At 37.8% G+C, this 23,462-nt stretch overlaps 1 protein-coding gene across 1 annotated transcript in view; it reads right to left on the bottom strand.

Moving 5' to 3' along the window:
- The window catches only part of ARIH1 (ariadne RBR E3 ubiquitin protein ligase 1), a 125,752-nt gene that overhangs the window by 46,445 nt on the left and 55,845 nt on the right, over positions 1-23,462 (bottom strand). The window contains exon 5 of the mRNA XM_011953830.1: positions 23,238-23,305. Within this exon, the coding sequence (XP_011809220.1) occupies positions 23,238-23,305 (68 nt within the window). The remainder of the gene's footprint in view (positions 1-23,237; positions 23,306-23,462) is intronic.

Here is a 23,462-nt window from a genome sequence, read left to right as displayed (position 1 = left end):
TGTCTCATAAACTTGATCACCTCCAATTACTCAGACATAATTCTAATGCTTAAATGTGTTCAATTGCTCACTTTGGACAAAATCCTTTCCCTCCTCAATATTCATATAGAGATAGTGTTCTATTTTCTTGTTACCTGTTGCTACTGAGGAAGTCTGTGGCCAAAATAATTTTCTCATTTTATTCTTTCTTTATTCTTGAACTTTAGCAGTTCCACCAGGCTTTATTCTAAGCATTTAACTTTCTCTTTTGAAATGTCATTTGGATATTAATTACCTCAAGATCCTTTAATCATTAGGAATGTGTTTAATTTGCATCCAGTCTCTTAAGTTGTCCTCCATGTCTACCATTTGCTATTTACCTCTTTGTCCTTTTCCTGTCTTCCAGACCTATTTTCTGTAATGCCTGCTCTATTTCTTTCTATCAATGTGGTTTCAAGTTCTACAAGATCATTGTTTATCCTTTCTTTTTTTTCTGTTCTGCCAGTTTCCTTTTCACCTTCTTCTGTTGTTTTTCAGTTTAACTTTGATCCCTCATCTCAGAGTCTATGTTTAATTTCCTAAGACAAAGCTGATTTCTTCTAATTATGATTGTTTTATTTAAGACTACTATGCCTGGAGAGTAGTCCAGGCAGAGAATAGGCTGGATTCTTAACTACCCACACTGTTTACCTAGGTACTTATCTGGAAGTTCCTCTGATTTGCTGGCTTCTATGTAAATCATTGCTTCTGAAAATCAGACCAAAATAAAAAGGAACTGACTCAGTGTGAAGCAGTGTAGTTGAGGTATCTTTAATGAGTTAACCAAATACTTCTCTCTGCTTCATTGACTTGAAAGAGCTGCAAAGCTTATCCTAGAACTGTGCTTCCCTCCTTGCCTGTAACCCTGCCCATCCTTTTCAGGACATCATGTTGATCAAAACAAAAAAAACAAGTAGCAGTGTGGTTTCTCCTTCAGTCCAGCCTCTCCTTAGTGAAGCAAGGGCACAAGCAGGGTATCACCCATTCCTATGGCCTATATTTGTCTACATTAAGTTTTCTTATAGACAATTATCTGTCAATTTAAAGAATATTAGATTTAAGCAGTTTCTCAGTAGACTGTAAATTCTCTTCTCTCCAGGATCATTTCTGCATATTGAGTATATTTACAGAAATACAGTTGAGCAACCTGGCAATCAGACAACTTTTCAGAATATTTGGATCTTAATTTTTCATTTTACTTGCCTGCTATAGAGAAACATACCAAATAATATGAATTAAATTTCAAGGCAGGAACCACTGGCTAGTGCTTCTTCTTGAATCCTGAGTGACTGTGGCATCACTGTTTGCCATTCTAATATTTATCTTCAAAGCTACTAAGTCTTCAAACCTCATGAAGACCAACCACAACTGGAGAAGTACTAATTCTCACAACAGAATCAGAAAAGCAAAATGTTAAACCAACTTAAAAATATAAAGTAGGCTTTTCTATGCTGTATTCTTTTTTTTTTTTTTGGAGACAAAGTCTCTGTCGCCCAGGCTGGAGTGCAGGCTGACTTCATCTCAGCTCACTGCAACTTCCACCTCCCAGGTTCAAACATTTCTTGTGCCTCAGCCTCTGGAGTAGCTGGGATTACGGATGTGTGCCACCACACCTGGCTAATTTTTTTGTGATTTTAGTAGAGATGGGGTTTCACCATGTTGGCCAGACTGGTCTCAAACTCCTGGGCTCAAATGATCTGCCCACCTCAGCCTCCCAAAGTATTGGGATTACACGCCCAGCCTCTACGCTTACTCTTAAAACTATCAGAGTTCAATCCTCCTATCCAGTCTTTTAATGCTCCCATTATACATTTGCAAGTCAACTAGCTATTGCTATAAGCCTGAGAGTAAAAATAAACACACATAAGAAAATTTATTAAAAAACACATTATACATTATATGTATCCATGTATGAAAATGTATATACATGTAACGTTTACTTCTAAATGACCAAAAACATTTGTTTTAACACTCACATGTGGCAGTTTATGGGTACCAGATTGAAATTTCAAAATACTACAAGTCGCAATTATTCTATACCTTATAGTACTGACAAAGAACAAAAATCCATGATGCCAAAACCCTTCCAAGAACTGCCATTTCAACCCCCAACCCCTGCCGCCAGCCACATTAACCTGTTAATGATGTATTTTTTTTCTACTTTTAGAATATGTACATTTAAGAGAAAATGTCAAAGGAGCAAAGAAATATCTTAAATTCATTTAAATCACACGAATGAATAAGAACTGCCGTCACATAAAAAGCAAAAGTAACATGAGGTATGAAGATGACCGCCTTAAAACAGCAATATGGAATAGTAAGTCATAAAAAATACTAAAATAAGTAGTTTTCTCTTCTGGGGAATGGGATCAGAGCTGAGGGTTTGGAGCACTATGTTTCATTTATAACTTGGGAAACTACAGGACTTTTAAAATATCATGATCGTGTTACTTTGATAAAAAAAAAATTTAAAAGGGGTTCCTGAGGCAGAATGTAAGTTTTCAAACAAATTGAAAGATACTAGTGCATCCTTTGTGGTTTTTAAAGTTATTCTTACAAAAGAATGTAAGATGACTGGCAAAACTACATACCTCTACTAGGTAAGTTCAGAATTCCCAAAAACCAAAACCATCTAAAGGAGTTAAGGAAAGAAAACCTTTCTATCCTAAGGAAAGCTTTTAGCCCTCATGTTACCAAAAAAAAAAAAAAAAAAATCAAATGAGAACTCGCACAAATCTGTAACAGCTTGCTTTAAAAGATTTAGGTTTCTTAAGCTAATCTCTAAAAAAAAAATGTGTATTCTATGTAGTTTTTTTTTTTTTTTTTTGAGACGGAGTCTCGCTCTGTCGCCCAGGCTGGAGTGCAGTGGCCGGATCTCAGCTCACTGCAAGCTCCGTCTCCCGGGTTCACGCCATTCTCCTGCTTCAGCCTCCCGAGTAGCTGGGACTACAGGCGCCCGCCACGTCGCCCGGCTAGTTTTTTTTTTTTTTGTATTTTAGTAGAGACGGGGTTTCACCGTGTTAGCCAGGATGGTCTCGATCTCCTGACCTTGTGATCCGCCCGTCTCGGCCTCCCAAAGTGCTGGGATTACAGGCTTGAGCCACCGCGCCCGGCCTCTATGTAGTTTTTACAGCTAAATAAACTTACTGCTCATATATTTTTCAGAAAAAGTAGAATACTTTTTGAGGCTGTAAGATTTTTATTAGCCTAGTTTTTTTTTTTTTTTAAAAAAAGGCATTATAATAAAATAAAACCTAAAACAAACAGCATTGTAATAAAATCTCCTGAGTTTGCTTACTGCTAAGCAAAATAATGTTTGATAGAGCAGCTACTAATTTAACACGACTTCCAAGTGGCAGCACAAAAATCTGACTGCATACTTTTTATCCTTTTTACTTCTGAGCCAGGATCAAGGCAGGTGGATTAAGGAAATAACCACAGTGAAACAGATGTTAAGCTAACTCTTTCTAGGCTCGAATTCGCAAAATCGTAACAGAAACACAATAAGCTATGCCGTCTTCCAAAGGGATCCAATACCCATTTAATACAGAAAAACCTAAATACCCAAAAGCCAAGTGAACAGTAAATTGACCTCTTCCCCCCATCCAGCTTTTACAATAAAAAATTTTGCTAATCAAAAAGCTTTTTAAAATAATACATTATTGCTCCTCATGAGTTTTAAAGGTAAATGTAAAACCATGAAGGTAAATAAAATTTCAAAAGAAAAAAAGGCTATGTGCTAGTGAGCCTATATCCCAGCACTGTGGGAGGTCAAGCTGGGAGGATCGCTCAAGCCCAGGAGTTTGGAACCAGCCTGAACAATATAGCAAGACTCTATCTCTATTAGAAATAAAATTTAAAAGATAAAAATAAAAGTATGGAGGACATTTACAAAAGAAGTTAATGACTATTCTTTTTCTAACACAGAATGGAGAACATCTCTACAATAGAGGCTTTAGAAGACACAGACACTGGTTTTCACAGGATGTTCCAGCCACACTTACAAACACGTGTCATCTTTACTGGTGGTTGTCTATGACTTCTGGCTTATTTCAATTTTACCAAGTTCATCAAACACATACATTTGTAATTGGAGGTCCCTGGCATTTCAACAACTGTGCAGAAGACAAACGTTATAACTTATTTACAAATGTTCTCTGCCCCCACCCCACCCCCACACTCCCAGAAGGTTCAAGATTGTACTACTTTTTCAAGAGACTACAGTCCCCAAAATGACAAGAACCATTATTTTTTAAAAACTATTTTTACTTCAAAGAAAACAAAGACAGTAGCTTTTTATGTCCTCTTTCCAAATATGTGCATTAAAGGAAATCTACACCCTCTGCTTAATGGTCTTTTGCTCCTGCTATACATTTTTATCTAGAAAATAAAACTACTTGTGAATCATGCAACAGTGGATCTGATTCCAACTGAAGAGAAATATCGTTTCTTCAAGTATATAAAAAGAAATGTCTTTTTATTGTTTTGATAATGATTTTTCAGTGTATCTAATGGAAATCCTCAGGTTGTAAAAGTTGAAAGCCTATTAATCAAACAAGTATATTTAAAATTTAGCTACGTTAAAACAAATCCATCAAAACACAAGCTAGTAACATAATTAAGTTCCATTTAACATAGTTTCCTCACCTATTCAGCAACTATATGTAGGAATTATGCTAGTTAGTTGTAATGTCAATTGTTTTGAAGGAAAGAGATGAACACCTGTTTGTAGTATGACATGCTACTTAGCATGCAAGAATGGGAGAAGAATCCTAGAGAAGCACAGAAAACTAACTTCAAGAAGTTGAAACAAGTTGGTAAATGTGGTAAGAATATAGAGAATAAGAAGATATAGGAGGCATCAATTTGTGATGTACAGAATTGTACACGATGTCTACGAGCATAACCCCAGAATGAAGTATTCTTGATACGTTCTGATTCTGTACAAAGCTACAGCTCTTAAGATTGAGGCCCGAATAGGAGAGGGCATCCCAAGGAATATACAGTTATAAGCACAGATATACAGAATGGAGTGAATGTACACAAGGTTTTCAAACCCCAAATCCGGGGAGTATAGGTTTGATGTGGCAGAAACCACAAGGGTAGCAGAGGTTACTCAAATAAGTTAACACATCTAAGTTAAATTTAGGATAGATTTGATATACTAGAGAAAAGCTGTCTTGGCAAAATGATAGGTTTACTTGTAGGTACAAAGGAACTATTAATCCTACAGGTCCAGAAAAAAAAGCTGGACCTTCCCTTTAAGATTGATCCTCTTCCTATGTCTGTGTACGCGTTTTAAAATGATTTTTATTCTGCAATAACACAATTCTAGAGAAGTGCATAAACATGCAGCTTACAAACTGTAATTAAAAAAACACCAGTATGCAATCACCACCCAGGACAAGAAATAGAACACTGCTAGTACTCTACAAGCCCCCCCAAAAAGTATAATCAATACTGTTTTTTTAAATAATTACACCATCTAAATATGCATCCTTAAACAATGTAAACTTAGTTTCAACTGTTTTAATCACTGCCCTGTTTTTTTAAATAGCTACACCACCTAAATACACATCAAACAATATAAACTTAGTTTAAACCGTTTTTATATTTTACGTAAGAAGAACCATATAATAGATAGGTTAAATTACTTTGGGTCCTTTTTTTTTCCACTATGTTTTTAAGATTTATCTATGCTGTGGCTTGCAGCTTTTGCTCATTTATTTTGCACTGCTGAATAGTCACTATGTCAATATACCATAATTATCTAGTGTAATAGTGATAAACATATGGGTTGTTTATAGGTTGAAGTATGAACAAATACTGCTATGAACATGCTTATATATGACTTTTTCTTTTTTTGAGACAGGGTCTTACTCTGTCACCCAGGTTGTGGTGCAGTGACATAAAAACGGCTCACAGTAGCCTTGACCTCCCAGGCTCCAGCAATCCTCCCACCTCACCCTCCTGAGTAGCTGGGACTACAAACGGATGCCACCATGCATAGCTAATTGCTTAATTTTTTGTAAATACGGGGTCTCACTATGTTGCCCAACCTGTCCTGTAACTCCTGGCCTCAAGCAATTCTCCCACGTTGCTGAATTCACAGGCATGAGCCACCACCGGTCTTATATATGATTTTCAATGTAGGATGTGCACATATTTCTTTTTTTTTTTTTTGAGACGGAGTCTCGCTCTGTCGCCCAGGCTGGAGTGCAGTGGCCGATCTCAGTTCACTGCAAGCTCCGCCTCCCGGGTTTACGCCTTTCTCCTGCCTCAGCCTCCCGAGTAGCTGGGACTACAGGCGCCGGCCACCTCGCCCGGCTAGTTTTTTGTATTTTTTTTAGTAGAGACCGGGTTTCACCAGGTTAGCCAGGATGGTCTCGATCTCCTGACCTCGTGATCCGCCCGTCTCGGCCTCCCAAAGTGCTGGGATTACAGGCTTGAGCCACCGCGCCCGGCTGACATATTTCTTTCTATTGGATATATACCTGAGAGTGGAATTACTGGGTCAAAGAAAAAAACACATTTTTCATATTTCTTTCTAAAGACATTTATTCTAACAATTTACCTCTAGACTCTGATTTTTCCACATATACAATCACATTGCTTGTGAATACACAATCACATTGTCAGTGAACATTAACAGGGGCCAGGCCCAGTGGCTCATGCCTATAATCCCAGCACTTTTGAAGACAGGCGGATTACTTGAGCTCAGGAGTTCAAGACCAGACTGACCAACATGGTGAAACCCCATCTCTACTAAAAATACAAAAATCAGCTGGGCTTGGGGGTATGCTCCTGTAGTCCCAGCTACTCGGGAGGCTGAGACAGGAGAACTGCTTGAACCTGGGAGGTAGGGGGTTGCAGTGAGCTGTGATCTCACCACTGCACCCCAGCCTGGGAGACAGAGCAAGACTCCATCTCAAAAAAAACAAAAACCCCAAAAAACACAGGCATTTCTCTTACATTATATTTCATTTTCATTTTTTGATGTTCTACTGGCTAGAATCATTTCTAGAATAATGCTGAATTGAACTGGAGATACGATATTCACATCTTGAACTCTCAACTAAAAGGAAAATCTTTCTAACATTTTGGTGTATAAACCATGATTATCTCCTACAAATGTTTCTATAAGATTTATGAGGTTAACAAAGATCTAGATTGCTAATAGCTTCTTTTTAAAATCATGAAGCAAATGCTCCTTGGCATCTCTGAAATGTTTTTCTCATTAATTTGTTCAAGTGACCAATCATACTGAATTGTTTCAGGTTAAACCAACCTAGCATTCCCAGGATTCAGCGCAGGTGGCCATGCTGGGTACAGCTGAATTCAATTTGCTAATATTCTGAGGCGTTTCTGTTGCTCCAGTTTTTGTTTTGTGTGCGTGTATGTGTGTATGGTTTTTTCTATCTATGTACATGAGACAAACTGGTGTACAGTCTTTCCTTGGGTTTTGGTATAAAAGTTATGATATCCTTATGAAGGCAGAAGATCCTATTTTTCTGTTCTTTAGAAGAATATAAGGTTGAAGTTACTGTCATATTAAATGTTATGGTAGAACTTTCCAGTATAACCATTTGAACTTCAACTTTTCTTTATAAAAACATTTTAAATTACGGATTTCATTTCTTGATAGTTAATAAGGATACAGGTTTACTATTTCTTATAGAAATTGCCTATTTCTAGGAATCTACCCATTTTGTCTATCAAGTTTGAACAGCTGTCCATAATTTTAAGAGTTTTGTTTTTTAAGCCATCCACAAGATTCTAGTGATATTCTTTTTTCATTCCTGATATTGGTTATTTAGGCTCTCTCTTTTTCCTAACCTCATCAAAGTGTCAATGTTATCAGTCTTAAAAAAAAAGTCTTAAAAAAAAAATCTTACGGCCCTTCTACTGCATGTTTTCTATTTTAATAAATTCTGCTCTTTACTTCTTTCCTTGTATTTTCCCTATATTTATTTTGTTGTTCTTGTCCTAACTTGAGACCTCTAGCTCATTACTTGAGACTTTTAAGATGAATGCTTAGCTTGTTATGCATTTAAGATTATAAATTCCAAAGTACAACATTCTGCAAGATTTTTCTCTTTAACAGACAAATAGTTGCTTAAATAACAATTATGAGTATTTGAAACTTCAATCCACACTGGCAGAATAAAATGTTGGTTGGCTTAAAAAAGATACAAAAAATAGGTACAACATAAAACCATTTATATTAATTAAAACATACTGTTTATGAATGTATTTTCCATGAATATCGTATTCTAGGTCAGGTTTATTTTCTTTCAATAGATTGAGGTATCATCTTACTATCACTTTCATTGTTGCTCTTGAGCTGTGCTCTAGAATATTATTATACCTACACTTTCACTCTTTTGAAAGTAGCCTTTCTTGTATCTCATTGCTTTAGATTTTTTATTTTTGCTGATTTTGTAGTTTTACTAAGATGTTTTTAAATGTGCATTTCTGGCCAGACATGGTGGCTCATGCCTATAATCCCAGCACTTTGGGAGGCTGAGGCAGGCAGATCACTTGAGGTCAGGAGTTTGAGACCAGCCTGGCCAACATGGCGAAACTCCATCTCTACTAAAAATACTAAAATTAACCAGGCCTGGTGGCTCGTGCCTGTAATCCCAGGTACTCAGAAGGCTGAGCACTAGAATCCCTCGAACCCGGGAGGCGCGAGCTGCATTGAGCTGAGACTGCGCCACTGCACTCCAGCCTGGACAACAGAATGAAACTGTGTCTCAAAAAATAAATAAATAAATAAATATGTGGATTTCTTTTTACCGTATTTCATAAAATCTAAAATGCTTTTGTGCTGAAATTTCATGATCTTTAACAGAAGTTAACATGGAAAATTTTTCACGAATCTTGTTGGACTGTAAGGTGCATCCAGATTTCAGACGTTACGATGTGAAAAACTGTGTATCTTAGGATCAATGAAACAAGTAGCTATCACACATGGGAACTGTTATGTTTTTCAAATCTATGACATTTGGGTCTTTTACCAATCTGGAAAATTCTCAGCGTTTTTATCTTCAAATATTGCCTCTGCCACATTCTCTCCTCTCTTCCTAAAACTCAATGAGACCTTCTCATTATATCCTCTGTATCTCTTAACCTCTTCTGTATTTTCCATCATTTAATGGGTATACTTAATTCTGGATCATTGTTTGATTTTCAAATACACTAAACTCTCTTTAGCTTTGTCCAGTCTGCTGTTTAACTATCTCACCAAGCTAATTTTCCTTATTTTGTTTAGTTTTAAAAACTCTGATTTTTTTCCAAATCTGAATGACAGCTCTCTGATGATAGCATACTCATTTTGGTCTAGGTCTGACAATTCCAGTATCTGAAGTTCCAGGTTGTTATGTTTTAATTAGAAAAATAATTTGAGAAGATAGTTTAATGTCTTAAATAATGTTATTTCCCTAGAGAAGATTTGTATTTGTTTCTGTTATATATGGGGGCTATCTTAACCCAAGTTCAAGGTTTAAGGTTTTCTGGACTACCCAAAAGACATGAAGACCATCTTCAGTCTTTAAGAAGCTAGTGTGTTCAATTCTCGCTCTTAATAGACCTAATATTCCAACTTCCCCCTCTACTAACCAAAGGGCAAACAAAACTCACAGCTCAGTCTCTGAGCTACCTCTTCTGGATCAGCATATACTGCTAGGGCAACAAGGACTGGAAGCTTGTTTCTCTAAATTTCTCTTGAGTCCCAAATTCTCAACCTTGAAACTCTATTTCCTATCTTACTAATTATTTGATAATCTTACTTTTCAAACATGTTTCAATATTTCACCTAGCCTCTTCTGGTGTATTTAGTGAAAGGAATGGTCAAAATTACCAGAAGTTTTCCTACAGTGTCCTATATTTTCTGTCTCAGTTAAAACTTATTTTACTTCTCTTCCATCTACCCTCTGCTATCAATTTAGCTGCCACTATTGTAAGTCAGGACAGTATTTTCCTTTTACCTGAATAGCTAAAACAGCTGATTTATTACTAGATTGTTTTCTGAAATAATGCTCTTCCATCATTATTTCTCCATAAAACAACATTCAAGGGCTTCTCAATAAACAGAAAAATTCCAAATTCACTTACTTAAAATTCAAAGCCCTTATAATGTGCATTAAACATTTCCAACCATTTCCCCTCTATTCTTCACATACTCCAGACATTCAATCTCATAACTGTTCAACATATATTCCTTAAACTTTGTGCCCCACTTGGTTTTGTTTTCTGAACCTTAAATATCCAGGTTCCCATATCACTTCTGCCCTTCCTTGTCCAATCAAATGCCACACCTCATTACTAAATCCTTTCCCACCTAAGTCAAAATTAAAAATTTATCTCTAAGTACCATGGAACCATAAAAACTTATCTCTACATACCATGGGGATCTATTGTATGATACACTGTTGTGTGTAACTCATCACCAAGCTCCTGCTCAATGTCTTAAACATAGCTGGTATTTTAAAAATTCTCGGCAGGGTACAGTAGCTCAGGCCAAGAAAGGAGGACTGCTTTAGTCCAGGAGTTCCACACCAGTGTGGTTAACAAAGTAAGGTCCCATCTCTACAAAAAATTTGCTAGGTGTTATGGTGCACAGTCCTACCCACTAGGGAGGCTGAGGCAAGAGAATCAGCTTGAGCCCAGGAGTTTGAGGATGCAGTCGGCTGTGATCACGCCACTACACTCCAGTCTAGGTGAGATAGTTCTTAACCACTGTACTATAATGAGATAGCACATTTCCTTTTTTATTTTGAGACAGAGTCTCGCTCTGTCGCCCAGGCTGGAATGTGGTGGCGCAATCTCAGCTCACTGCAAGCTCCACCTCCTAGGTTCACGCCATTCTCCTGCCTCAGCCTCCTGAGTAGCTGGGACTACAGGCACCCACCACCACACCTGGCTGTATTTTTCTATTTTTAGTAGAGACAGGGTTTCACCGTGTTAACCAGGATGGTCTTGATCTCCTGACCTCATGATCCGCCCGCCTCAGCCTCCCAAAGTGTTGGGATTACAGGCGTGAGCCACCACGCCCAGCCGTACATTTGCCTCTTGCCCTTCACTACTCTCCTCAATCATATATGAATTGTTTTTTGGTTTTTTTCTGAGACAGGGTCTCACTTGGTCACTCAGGCTGGAGTGCAGTGACATGATCACAGATCACACCTCTACCCCTCCTGGGCTCCAGCAATCCTCCTGCCTCAGACTCCTGGACTATAGGTGTGCACCACCACACCCAGCTAATTTTTTATTTTTTTGTAGAGATGGGGGTCTCCCTACGTTGTCCAGGATAGTCTCCAACTCCTAAGCTCAAGCAATCTTCCTGCCACAGTCAGCTAAAGTTCTGGGATCACATGCATGAGCCACTGTGCCCGGCCCTGGATTGTTTAAACTGGAAAAATTTCACTATATTGTAGACCAGTGATAAATGTCATCAAAAAGTCAAGGTTTCTGAAAAATCAAATTTACTTTCACCATCCCAGAGACTAATTATGAAATTATATATTATTAATAATGTGACTACCAAAAGTTCCATGTTATAATCATATCCAAGTGTTAACACTAGTACCTACCCATTAAATGGGTGTTAATGCTTCAGAATGAAAAGTGAAAAGCTATTTGTAACAGAGTCCAGGAAAGACTGAAATCCTTCTTCAGGATTCTTTAATTATACCTGTCCAGGTATAATTTAAGTTTTATAGGTGGTTAAGTTTTCAACCACCTATATTTCATCCCACCTCAAACACACCAGTTAATTCATTAGCATTTACCTTATATATTACCATACTACCAACTGAAATGAGTTTTTGAATGTTATTATAATAGATCTACAAGAAATCTGAGCTGCAGGAAAGATACCAACCTTAAAGGAGCTCCACTCTTGATGCTGCATTTCTAAAAGCTCCCAAAATGAAATCTGATTTACATTCATGTCATAATTCATGTCAATAAAATTCTATTATAGAAAAGAAAACCTATAAATGGCTGGATTTAATTAAAATACTTAGTAAACAATGGCTATATATTAGGAACTGCATTATGTGTAGGAATACAAGATAAGTAGGATAGTTTCTACACAAAGAACCTCAAATAGAAGTGGTAAAATACTAAATCAAATAAACAATACAGTGCAAAGCAGGTAGATCTTGAGAAATAAGAAAAGCTGTCTCAGAAGAAAAGGTTAACTTGACTTTGGAGGAAAATTAGGAAAAAAGACAGTAAGAAAGGCAAGTAAGGCCTGGGCCAATGACAGTACAATTCCAAAGATGCTCCCTAGAGCTGTACAGTAAACAGAAGCCCCGGGTCAAAACACATTTGCAAAGCTGAGGCAGCAGAAAAATGAATTTGGTGACTATCACAAAAGTTTTGTACTACTAAAGTGTAATATGAGAACAAACATAAGGATACGGAGATAAAAGAAGCTAGCAAGGTAGACAGAGGTCACAATTCACTTTCCCATCTCTTCAGCTGAGAGAATTCCTCCCAGGCAGGAGCAGGGAGACAAACAGTTTATCAAAAACTTAGTACTCAAAGAAGGTTCAATGAGGTAATCTATCAAAGGAGTAAGGAGATAACCAGCTTTCAGAGGTTGCAGAGGTATTAGTTTTGGTGTCATATGCCCAATATTGATGTTATCAGCAGTGATACCTGTGTCCAATGGCAGCAGCAACAGTGCCTGCGCTAAAATAGTTTGACATTGTGATTTTGGCATTTTCCTGACTGCACAGCCTTCACACCTAAGATTCTCAATCTTTAATGTCTATTTCACCTTTAACCTCTTAAAGTTTGTTTATAATGAAAAATCCTGACTGACATACCAGGAAAGGAGGAAAAGGTTCAAGATATGACAGATGAAATAATGGAAGCAATATCCCACAAAAATCATCGTAGTATCAAAACTAGATGGAAGATTTGACAGATAACAGTTGTTGCTGTATTTCTGACTTTCTGCATTGCTTTACCTGGAGAGGCATGGAAAGAAATCAGTAATTACAGAAAATTCTATTTAGTTTGTAAAACAAACAGAAATTAATCTGCAGAGATTTAAAAAAAAAAAAAAAAGAGCATTAGACTAGAAAAGAAAGAAAATGGCAGTGGTCTGGAAAACTGCTATAATGGATAAAAGAAAGACCATAAAGTTAAAGGTGTCCTTTCTCCACCAGCTCTGACCTTTGCCCAAAATTTATCTTATTTAATTGTTTAAGAGTCAGGGTCTTCCTCTGTCGCCCAAGCTGGAGCGCAGTGGTAAGATCAGCATTCACTGCAGTCTCAAACTTTGCACTGAAGTGAGACTCCCACCTTGGCGTCCCTGGTAGGCAGCACTGCAGGCACACACTACCATGCCCAGCTAAGTTTCCTACTTCTTTTTAAAGGCGAGTCTCACTGTGTTGCCCAGGCTGGTCTGGAACTCCAAGTGATCCTCCCACCTAAGCCTCCTGAGTCACTAGAATTACAGGGCTGAACCACTGTACCTGCCCCAAAATTTAAAAAGAATAAATCACATTCATTTTTAGGGTCAGTACAAATTTGTTTAACCTACAGACTAAGAGGAATGGGGCAAATAAGAAGAATAACTGGCAAGGATCTATTTATACCTCTATGCCCTCAGGGGACCATGAGCTCCTCCTCACTCCAGGGCAGGGACCATGGCTTACTAACGAATAAAATAAAATAAAAAATCATATGTCTGGCATATGGAAATGACAAAGGAAAATTTTAAAATATTTCACAATTTTAACTAGGATAAGATTTATCTTTAAATATATCGAAATAAGTATAAATGATACTTCAATACATTCACTGTTATCCATTAGGAAACAAGATTTTAAAAAAATACTACATTACAAACCTTATGGGCTGTATGTAGACTGAAGGTAGGTATATTGCCTACCTTTTCTTATGATTCCTAGGACACTAAATACCTACAGGATTACCATATGGGTAACCTCAATTTTTATATGCAAACAATGCAGAGACTGAATGTGGTGGCTCACACCTGTAATCCCAGTACTCTGTGGGGCTGAGGTGAGAGGATCCTTGTGTCTAGGAGTTTGAGATCAGCCTGGACAACACAGTGAGACCCTGCTTCTACAATAAAATTGAGAGAAAAAAAAAAAAAGAATGTGGAGGAACACAGAGGTCACTGAAGCTACGACTACTTACATTCCATGTTTCTTTTCATTTTCCAAGGGAACTGAAGGAGGAAGTAATGGAAAAGGACTGGGCACTGTGATTGTTTGCACTTCTCAGGTGATTTTAATGGGCAATCACTTTAATAGTTTATCAGTCAATTCTGGGTTTCCTAGATTATATACTTTACATATAATTTATCTTCCTTTCTAGTTTTTATGTCACTTATTTAATTTTCCATGTATTACATTATTTATCAGAACCTCCAGTACATTCAAATGGTGGTGACAGTCATAATCCTTGTTTGATTAAAATGAGCATGCTTCTGATGCTTCAACATTAAGTATAATTTTATTGTAGATTTCAGTTGATACCTTTAATCAATCTGAGAAATCACTTTCTCAGTTTGCTAAGAATTTAGTTTTCACTAAATCATGAGTTAACACATACTTTTATTAAAATGCTCAACTGACATTTATTATGAATATCCTTTGGTTTATCTTCATTAATCCGTCAATGTTGTAAATGTTATAAACAAAAAAAGTTTCCCCTGGTGATGATCTATTCTTGCTTTCTTAGGAGAAATCCTACTAAATTGGCCAGGCACTGGTGGCTCATGCCTATAATCCCAGCACTTTGGGAGGCTGAGGCGGGCAGATCACTTGAGGTCAGGAGTTTGAGACCAGCCTGGTCAACATGGTGAAACCCCATCTCCACTAAAAATAAAGAAAAAAACTAGCCAGATAGGGTGGCACGCACCTGTAGTTCCAGACACTTGGGAGGCTAAGGTGGGAGAATCATTTGAACCTGGGAGACGGAGGTTGCAGTGAGCCAAGATCACGCCACTGCACTCCAGCCTGGGTGACAGAGTAAGACCCTGTCTCCAAAAAAAAAAAAAAAAAATCCTACTAAGAGTCATTGATTCAATTAAGTATTATTTTATTTACAAATTCAACAGCTATGTTCATAAGTATCATTTTCTCACACTGTCTTTGTCAAATTTTGGAATCGGGTTATTCTGATCTGGCTAACATGAATTAATGATGTCCTACCATTTTCGATGTTTGGAGATAATTTTCTACAGGAACTGGCAGTTCCTTGAACATATATTAGACAGAACTTACTCATAAAATCATCCAGTACTTTTTGGGGAAGGAGTGGAATCTTTTACTATATTCACCATATTTTTCTGACTATTGGTTTACTCTATTTTTCTACTTCTTTTTGAGGGACAACTTAGGTAATTTCCATTTCTAAGCTTTCAAATGTATGTAAAAGTGGGCCAGCATGGGCCGGTGCAGTGGCTCACACAGCACTTTGGAAGGCCAAGATGGGTGGATCACTTGAGGTCAGAGTTCCAGACCAGCCTGGCCAACATGGCAAAACCCCATCTCTACCAAAAAAAAATACAAAAATTAGCTAGGCATGGTGGTGCACACCTGTAATCCAAGCTACTCTGGAGGCTGAGGTGAGAGAATCACTTAAACCCAGAGGCAGAGGTTGCAATGAGCGGAGATTGCACCATTGCACTCCAGCCTGGGCAACAGAGTAAGACTCCATCTCAAAAAAAAAACACAAAAGTATGTAAAAGTAGTACACAGTATTTTTCCTACCTCTAATTATGCCTTATTATTCTCAATATTGTGTCTTCTCCCCCTCCCCCAACACATTTGCCAATGTTTTATTTCCCCCTTTAAAAGAAAAAAAAAACAACTTTTTTTTTTAGAGCAGTTTAAGGTTCACAGCAAACATGCACATAAGTTACAGCTTCCTTAAAACCCTGCCCCAACACACACACATAGCCTCCCTATCAACACCCCACACAGAGTGGTATATTCGATGAACCTACATTGACACACCATTGTTACCCGAAGTCTATAGTTTACATGAGGGTTCATATTTGATGTTGTACATTCTATGGGTCAGGACAAATGCATAATGATATGTATCTACCATTACAGTATCATACAAAATAGTTTAGCCATCCCCCACGCTCCCCCCCCAAAAAAAAAAAAAAAAACTGTGCTGTTGACTATTCGTCCCTCCCTCTTCACTAACCCCTGGCAATCACTGATTTTTTTTTTTTTTTAATACTTTAAGTTCTATGATACATGTGCACAACGTGCAGATTTGTTACTTATGTATACATGTGGCATGTTGGTGTGCTGCACCCATTAACTCATCATTTACATTAGGTGTATCTCCTAATGCTACCTCTCCCTGCTACCACCTCCCTACAATAGGCCCCGGTGTGTGATGTTCCCCTTCCTGTGTCCAAGTGATCTCACTGTTCAATTCCCACCTATTGAGTGAGAACATGCGGTATTTGGTTTTCTGTTCTTGTGATAGTTTACTGAGAAAGATGGTTTCCAGCTGCATCCGTGTCCCTACAAAGGACATGAACTCATCCTTTTTTATGGCTGCATAGTATTCCATGGTGTATATGTGCAACATTTTCTTAATCCAGTCTGTCACTGATGGACATCTGGGTTGATTCCAAGTCTTTGCTATTGTGAATAGTGCCACAATAAACATACGTGTGCATGTGTCTTTATAGCAGCATGACTAACAATCCTTTGGGTATATCCCCAGTAATGGGATGGCTGGGTCAAATGGTATTTCTAGTTCTAGATCCCTGAGGAATCGCCACACACCACTGATCTTTTCATTGTCTTCATAGTTTTGCCTTTTCCAGAGTGTCACATAGGTGGAATCATACAGTACACAGCCATTGCAGATTGGCTTATTTCATTTAATAATACGCATTTAAAGTCCCTCCACGGTTTTTCATGGTTTGACAGTTCATTTCATTAGCACGGAATAATACCACACTTCTGGATGTACCACAGTTTACTAATCCTTTCATCTACTGAAAGACAACTTGGTTGCTTCCAAGTTTTGGCAATTACAAATAAAGCTGCTATGAACATTCATGTGCAGGTTTTTGTGTGGACAGTCTTCAACTCATTAGGATAATTATAAAGAAGTGTTGATTGCTGAGTTACACAGTAAGAGTACATCTTGTCTTGTAATAATCTGCCACACTGTCTTCCATTTTGTGGCTGTACCATTTTGCATTCCCACGAGAAATGAATGAGAGTTCCTACTGTTCCACATCCTAGTCCACATTTGGTAGTCAGTATTTTGATTCTGGCCATTCTAATAGGTATGTACTGGTATCTCAATGTTGTTTTAATTTGCATTTCCCCTAGGACATGGAGCATCTTTTCATTTATTTATTTGCAATCTGTATAACTTCTTTGGTGAGTTGCCTGTTAAGCTCTTTGGCCCATTTTTTAATCAGACTGTTTCCTTACTGTTGAGTTTAAGAGTTCTTTGTATATTTCGGACAATAGTCCTTTGTTACATGTGTCTTTTGCAAATACTTTCTCCCAGTCTGTCGCTTATCTTCCAGAAAATTCCTGTCAAAGATCTTTATCTTTTGTTGTTGTTGTTGCTCTCTAGTTCATTAATACATAATTTTATCTTAAATACCTTTTCTACTTTCTTTGGGTTTATTTTTCTAACTTCCTGTTTCAAAGACTTGGTCCTTTTTTTTTTTTTTTTTACCTCATTCTCTTGTTTCTATTTTTCTTTTTTTTTTGAGTCTCACTCTGTTGCCCAGGCTAGAGTGCAATGGCACAATCTCAGCTCACTGCAACCTCCGCTTCCCGGATTTAAGCCATTCTCATGCCTCAGCTTCCACCTCCCGCATAGCTGGAATAACAGGTGTCCATCACCATGCCTGGCTACCTTTTGTGTTTTTAGTAAAGATGGGGTTTCACCACGTAGGCCAGGCTGGTCTCAAACTCCTGGCCTCATGTGAGCCGCCTGCCCTGGCCTCACAATGTGGTGGGATTACAGGTGCGGGCCATGGTGCACAGCCCAGTTTTTTACCTCATTTTCTTTTTCTAATAAAAACCCTTAAGACTGTAAATTTCAGCCACATCTCGTATTTGTATTCTCATTATTTAATTCTAATTATTTTAATGTAAGAATAAATAGAGAGATAAAGCAAAAATTATACCCACAAAACAAGAATAAAGTTATTAAAAGGAGTAAGATGGACACGGTTGAACAAACAATTCAATACGGCTATAAAGCAGAATGGATGCAGGAAGAAAAGCAAGATAAACTGAGGAATTTTCACAGAACAAAGTCAAAAACAAAGATGAATACAGTCACTGGCACTTGCCCAAGGGTTGGGGGTGGGGAGATGAATACAAAAGTTATTTTTTAGAAAGTTAGAAGACATGCTGGTTGCAATGATGCACGCCTATAACCCCAGAACTTTGGGAGGTGGAGAGGGGCAGATCACCTGAGGTCAGGAGTTTGAGACCAGCCTGGCCAACGTGGTAAAATCCCCTCACTACTAAAAATACAAACATTAGCTGGGCGTGGTGGTGGCCGCCTATAATCCCAGCTACTCAGGAGGCTAAGGCAGGAGGATCCCTTGAACTCACAAGGCAGAGGTTGCAGTGAGCCGAGATGGCACCACTTGCACACACTCCAGCCTGGCTGACAGAGGCGAGACTCCATCTTAAAAAAAAAAAGTTAGAAGACGTGGAAAGAGATCCAGAAGTTTCAACATGGATCCAGGAATTCCAGAAAGCATCAAGAGAATGGAGAAAAGATATGCTAACAAGTAACAGCTAAGAATTTCCAAAACCAAAAATATGAATTGTCAGACTTAAAGGGCCCAACTGTTTATGTTTTCAAAATTCACATCCAGAAATATTACAGTAAGTTTCAGTATATTAAGAGTTTCACTTCTAGGACTCAAAGTTTGTCACATATGAAACAATTTATATTACAGGATATATTCTAGAGGAAAAACAGAGTATTTACAAAAAAAAATAGTGGTATGCAAAAAGCGAGTTAGCCAGAAAAGGGGAGGAGGGGTATTAAATACATAGATAGTAAAAACGCTTACAATCGAATAAAAAATTCAAATATCGACTGAGCACAGTGGCTCATGTCTGTAAGTCCAGCATTTTGGGAGGTCATGGTGAAAGGGCTGCTTGGGTCCAGGAGTTTGAGACCAGCCTGGGCAACATGGTGAAACCCTATCTCTACAAAAAATACAAAAACTAGCTAAGTATGGTGGTGCGTGTCTGTGGTCCCAGTACTGGGGTTGCTGAAATGGAAAGATTGCTTGAACCCAGGAGGTCAAGGCTGTAGTGAGCCGTGATCTCACCACTGCACTCCAGCCTGGGTGACAAAGTGAGACCCTGTCTCAAAAAGAAAAGAAAAAAAAAAAATCAAACATCAACTTATCAAGGTGATAAGGAAAAGGAAAGGACAAAGAAAAAATTTATGCTACAGTTTTTGTCTTACACAGAGGATGGATTAAAACTTCAAGTAAATATTATTATAAACTTTTATATAGTTTTAAGTATGTACGTACAAATTGTACAAGTGACTAGAAAAACTGAAATAGAATACATATATAACTCTGAAATTATTCGAGAAAAAGGAAAATCTGATGAAGCCAACAGAATAAGCGAGCAGAAAACATAATAAATATAAAGCACAACTTAAAATGACAGTAATTTAATCTAAACATTAATTATAAAACATGAATATGTTAATCTCGGCTATTAAAAGATAATAGTTTTTTCATTCAGATTCTTTTAAACATCACCTACGTAGTACTTACAAAAGATACTCCTAAAACCAAATAACCCAGAAAGGTTGAATATTTTAAAAATGGAAAAGATACATCAGTCAAATGCTTTAAAAAAAAAGTGTACCAGTGCTAATAGCAGACAATACAAAATATAATGTGAAAATCATTAAATGAGACAAAAAGATATTGCATATTGATTTTAAAGACACTGTTTAAAGACTGAATTAAATCTTTTACGTACCAATAGCTTATCTACAGAAACTACAAGGAGAAACTGAAACATTCACATACTCAGAAGTTTCCCAGAAACCACTTTTTAATTTTAAATTCACACTTACCACCTATTTTTTTTAGAGCAGTTTAAGGTTCCCAGAAAAACTGAGCAGAAGCTACACTTCCCGTATTAAGTACAAAATTTAGTACATTAAGTACAATAGTACATCAATATTAAGTACAATATTTAATGGAAAAATATTTTCAGCAATGTTATAAGACAAAATTCAGAATGTCTTGGAGATATATTAACATGAGAGAAACTTGGGTAAATCAGTGTTAATTCATTAGCATTTCAGAAGTAAACGATAAAAACTCTTTTGAAGGGGTGGCCTGCCCCTCCACACTTGTGGGTGTTTCTCGTTAGGTGGAACAAGAGACTTTAGAAAAGAAATAAGACACAGAGACAAAGTACTGAGAAAGAAAAGCGGGGCCCAGGGGACCGGCGCTCAGCTTACAGAGGACCCACGCCGGCTGGGTCTCTGAGTTCCCTCAGTATTTATTGATAATATGTTTCCCATCTTAAAGATAAGGGAGTGGCTGGACAATAGGATCGTTTTAGGGAGAAAATCAGCAGTAAGACATATAGATAAAGATCTCTGTGACATGAATAAGTTTAAAGGAAAATGCTGTGCCTTGAGATGCATATGCAAACATGTCCATAAACCTTTAAGCAGCATTGCTCCAGCAAGTCCCACCTCATTCCTAGAGGCGGTTTTCTCCTTGCTCAGTAAACAAAGCACACAATGGGTTTTACACCGAGATGTTCCATTGCCCAGGGACGGGCAGGATTTTTAACCAGCAAGCTGTCTTCAGGTACTTGTTTAACAAAGACACATCCTGCACAGCCCAATATCCATTAAGCCTTGAGTCACCACAGCACACGTCTCTTGCAAGGACAAGGTTGGGGGTAGGGTCACAGATTAACAGCATCTCAAATACAGAACCAAATGCAGTCTATTATGTCTACTTCTTTCTATACAGACACAGTAACAAGGCTGATCTCTCTTTCTTTTCCCCACACTCTTTCTCCTAATAGAAGTGTCATAAAATAAAAAAAACCTGAAAGTAAATGTTACCAAAATTAAGAAACACCACTGACGTCAAAAAAATATGGTCAGGGCTAGGCGCAGTGGCTCACACCTGTAATCCCAGCACTTTGGGAGGCTGAGGTGGGCAGATCACCTGAGGTTGGGAGTTCGAGACCAGCCTGACCAACATGGAGAAACCCCATTTCTAATAAAAATACAGAAATTAGCCAGACGTGGTGGAGGGCGCCTGTAATCCCAGCCACTTGGGAGGCTGAGGCAGGAGAATCACTTAAACCCAGGAGGTAGAGGTTGCGGTGAGACGAGGTCACAGCATTGCACTTTCAGCCTGGGCAACAAGAGCAAAATTCCATCTCAAAAACAAAACAAAACAAAAAAAAATATGGTCAGAATGCATAAAAAGAAACATCAAATTAGTTGAACACATTATCCTTCATGAACCATGGGAAAGCTTTATACAGTATGTGTTTGCTTTGTTTTGAGATGGAGTCTCGCTCTGTTGCCAGGCTGGAATGCAGTGGCGCGATTTCGGCTCACTGTAACCTCTGCCTCCCGGGTTCAGGCAATTCTCCTGCCTCAGCCTCCCAAGTAGCTGGGACTACAGGAATGCACCACCATGCCCAGGTAATTTTTGTATTTTTAGTAGATACAGGGTTTCACCATGTTGCCAGGATGGTCTCAATCTCTTGAACTTGTGATCCACCCACCTCGGCCTCCCAAAGTGCTTGGATTACAAGCGTGAGCCACCATGCCCGGCCTACAGCATGTGTTTAAGACCTAAGTTTTGAAGTCCAACAAACCTGTGTTTGAGTGCTAACACCTTGTGTACAAAACTTAGATAAAAAATTGAAGCTTCCAACCTTAGTTTCCACATTAAATGGGGATAATAGTTTCTAGCCTCATAAAGCTATCAGGAGGATAAAATAAAATGCTTGATAGAGGGCTCAAAAATTGGTATTATTGTTACTATTAAATTGTAATTATTTACAATGTAATTTAATAGATGCAAAGTGTATGAAATGGGGTATTATTTAATATGTTTTATGAAGTACTCTCTGAATTTGAAAATCAAATGAGAAATACTTTCCATTTATTTATATAATATATAGGTTCTCAGTTCCCAACAACTAGTTTTAATATTTTATTAAATTTAGAATTGATAATGAAATAAAAGTAAGTTGTCAACCTACCACCATTAACAAGTGTCCCAAATTTCCAATCTGAAGAGTAGAACAAGATTAAGAATGACATTAATACAGTCATTCTCCAGTCCCACTAATTTCTTCTCTTTTAGAACTATAAAGATTTTCAGAAAGAAAGTATTTTTTAAAACCCAATGGAACAGAATCCTGCCCCAAAACCAGAGAAATAGTCCAAGCACCTGGTCTGGTGGCCAGAAAAGCCTAAGCAACTTTTCAATTTTGTTTCTACTGAATAAATGTTACTAATGTGCCTTACATAGGTTTTTTGTTTTTTGTTTTTTTTTTTGAGATGGAGTCTCGCTCTGTTGCCAGGCTGGAGTATAGTAGCGCGATCTCTGCTCACTACAACCTCTGCCTCCCAGGTTCAAGTGATTCTCCTGCCTCACCCTCCTGAGTAGCTGGAACTACAGGCACACACCACCACATCCAGCTAATTTTTGTATTTTTAGTAGAGACGGGTTTCAGCATGTTGGCCAGGGTGGTCTCAATCTCTTGACCTCATTATCCGCCCTCCTCAGACTCCCAAAGGCTGGGATTACAGGCGTGAGCTACCATGCCCAGCTGAGCAAGAAATCTTTTTAAGTAATTAAAGGAGGATCTTATTCATGTACTCCAAGAATGTTATCAGGTGCTTTTTTTCTCTACCTGCTTTTAGTTCTTGGTACCCAAGAGGATATATGCAGAAGATACTGAAGCACCACCCCCAAACACACATACTCCCAAATAAAAAGAAATATTAAGCCTGGATTCCCTAACATTAAATTTACTGGAAACTTTACAAAAGGGGAATACAAGAAATTAAAGCAGTCACTAGTTGCACACATTAATCAATTCCCTTACTTGATTCTTATAAATTCGGTTCAACAGGCTTTCTGTGTTATTTCTAAGCACAAAGCCAACAATATAGTTCCTTACCTTTCCATTAGCTTCTCTTTATCCCAATTGAAGTGGCTAAGGAGTATTCTTGTGATAGTTGCTGGATTCTAAAGAAGGAGGGGAAAAAAAGTCATTTTAAGGTAATAACACTTCCATTGACATTTAGTGAACTCCTAGGTTGAAGTTAAATTTCCATAATACTCTACCCAAATTTCCATCCCTAGTGTATTTCTTTATTCCTCTAAGGAAATATATATTAATGAT

The sequence above is a fragment of the Colobus angolensis genome, unplaced genomic scaffold (genome assembly GCF_000951035.1).
Source record: "Colobus angolensis palliatus isolate OR3802 unplaced genomic scaffold, Cang.pa_1.0 Scaffold372, whole genome shotgun sequence".
NCBI classification, from domain to species: domain Eukaryota; kingdom Metazoa; phylum Chordata; class Mammalia; order Primates; family Cercopithecidae; genus Colobus; species Colobus angolensis.
This window is presented reverse-complemented; position numbering and strand designations above follow the sequence as displayed.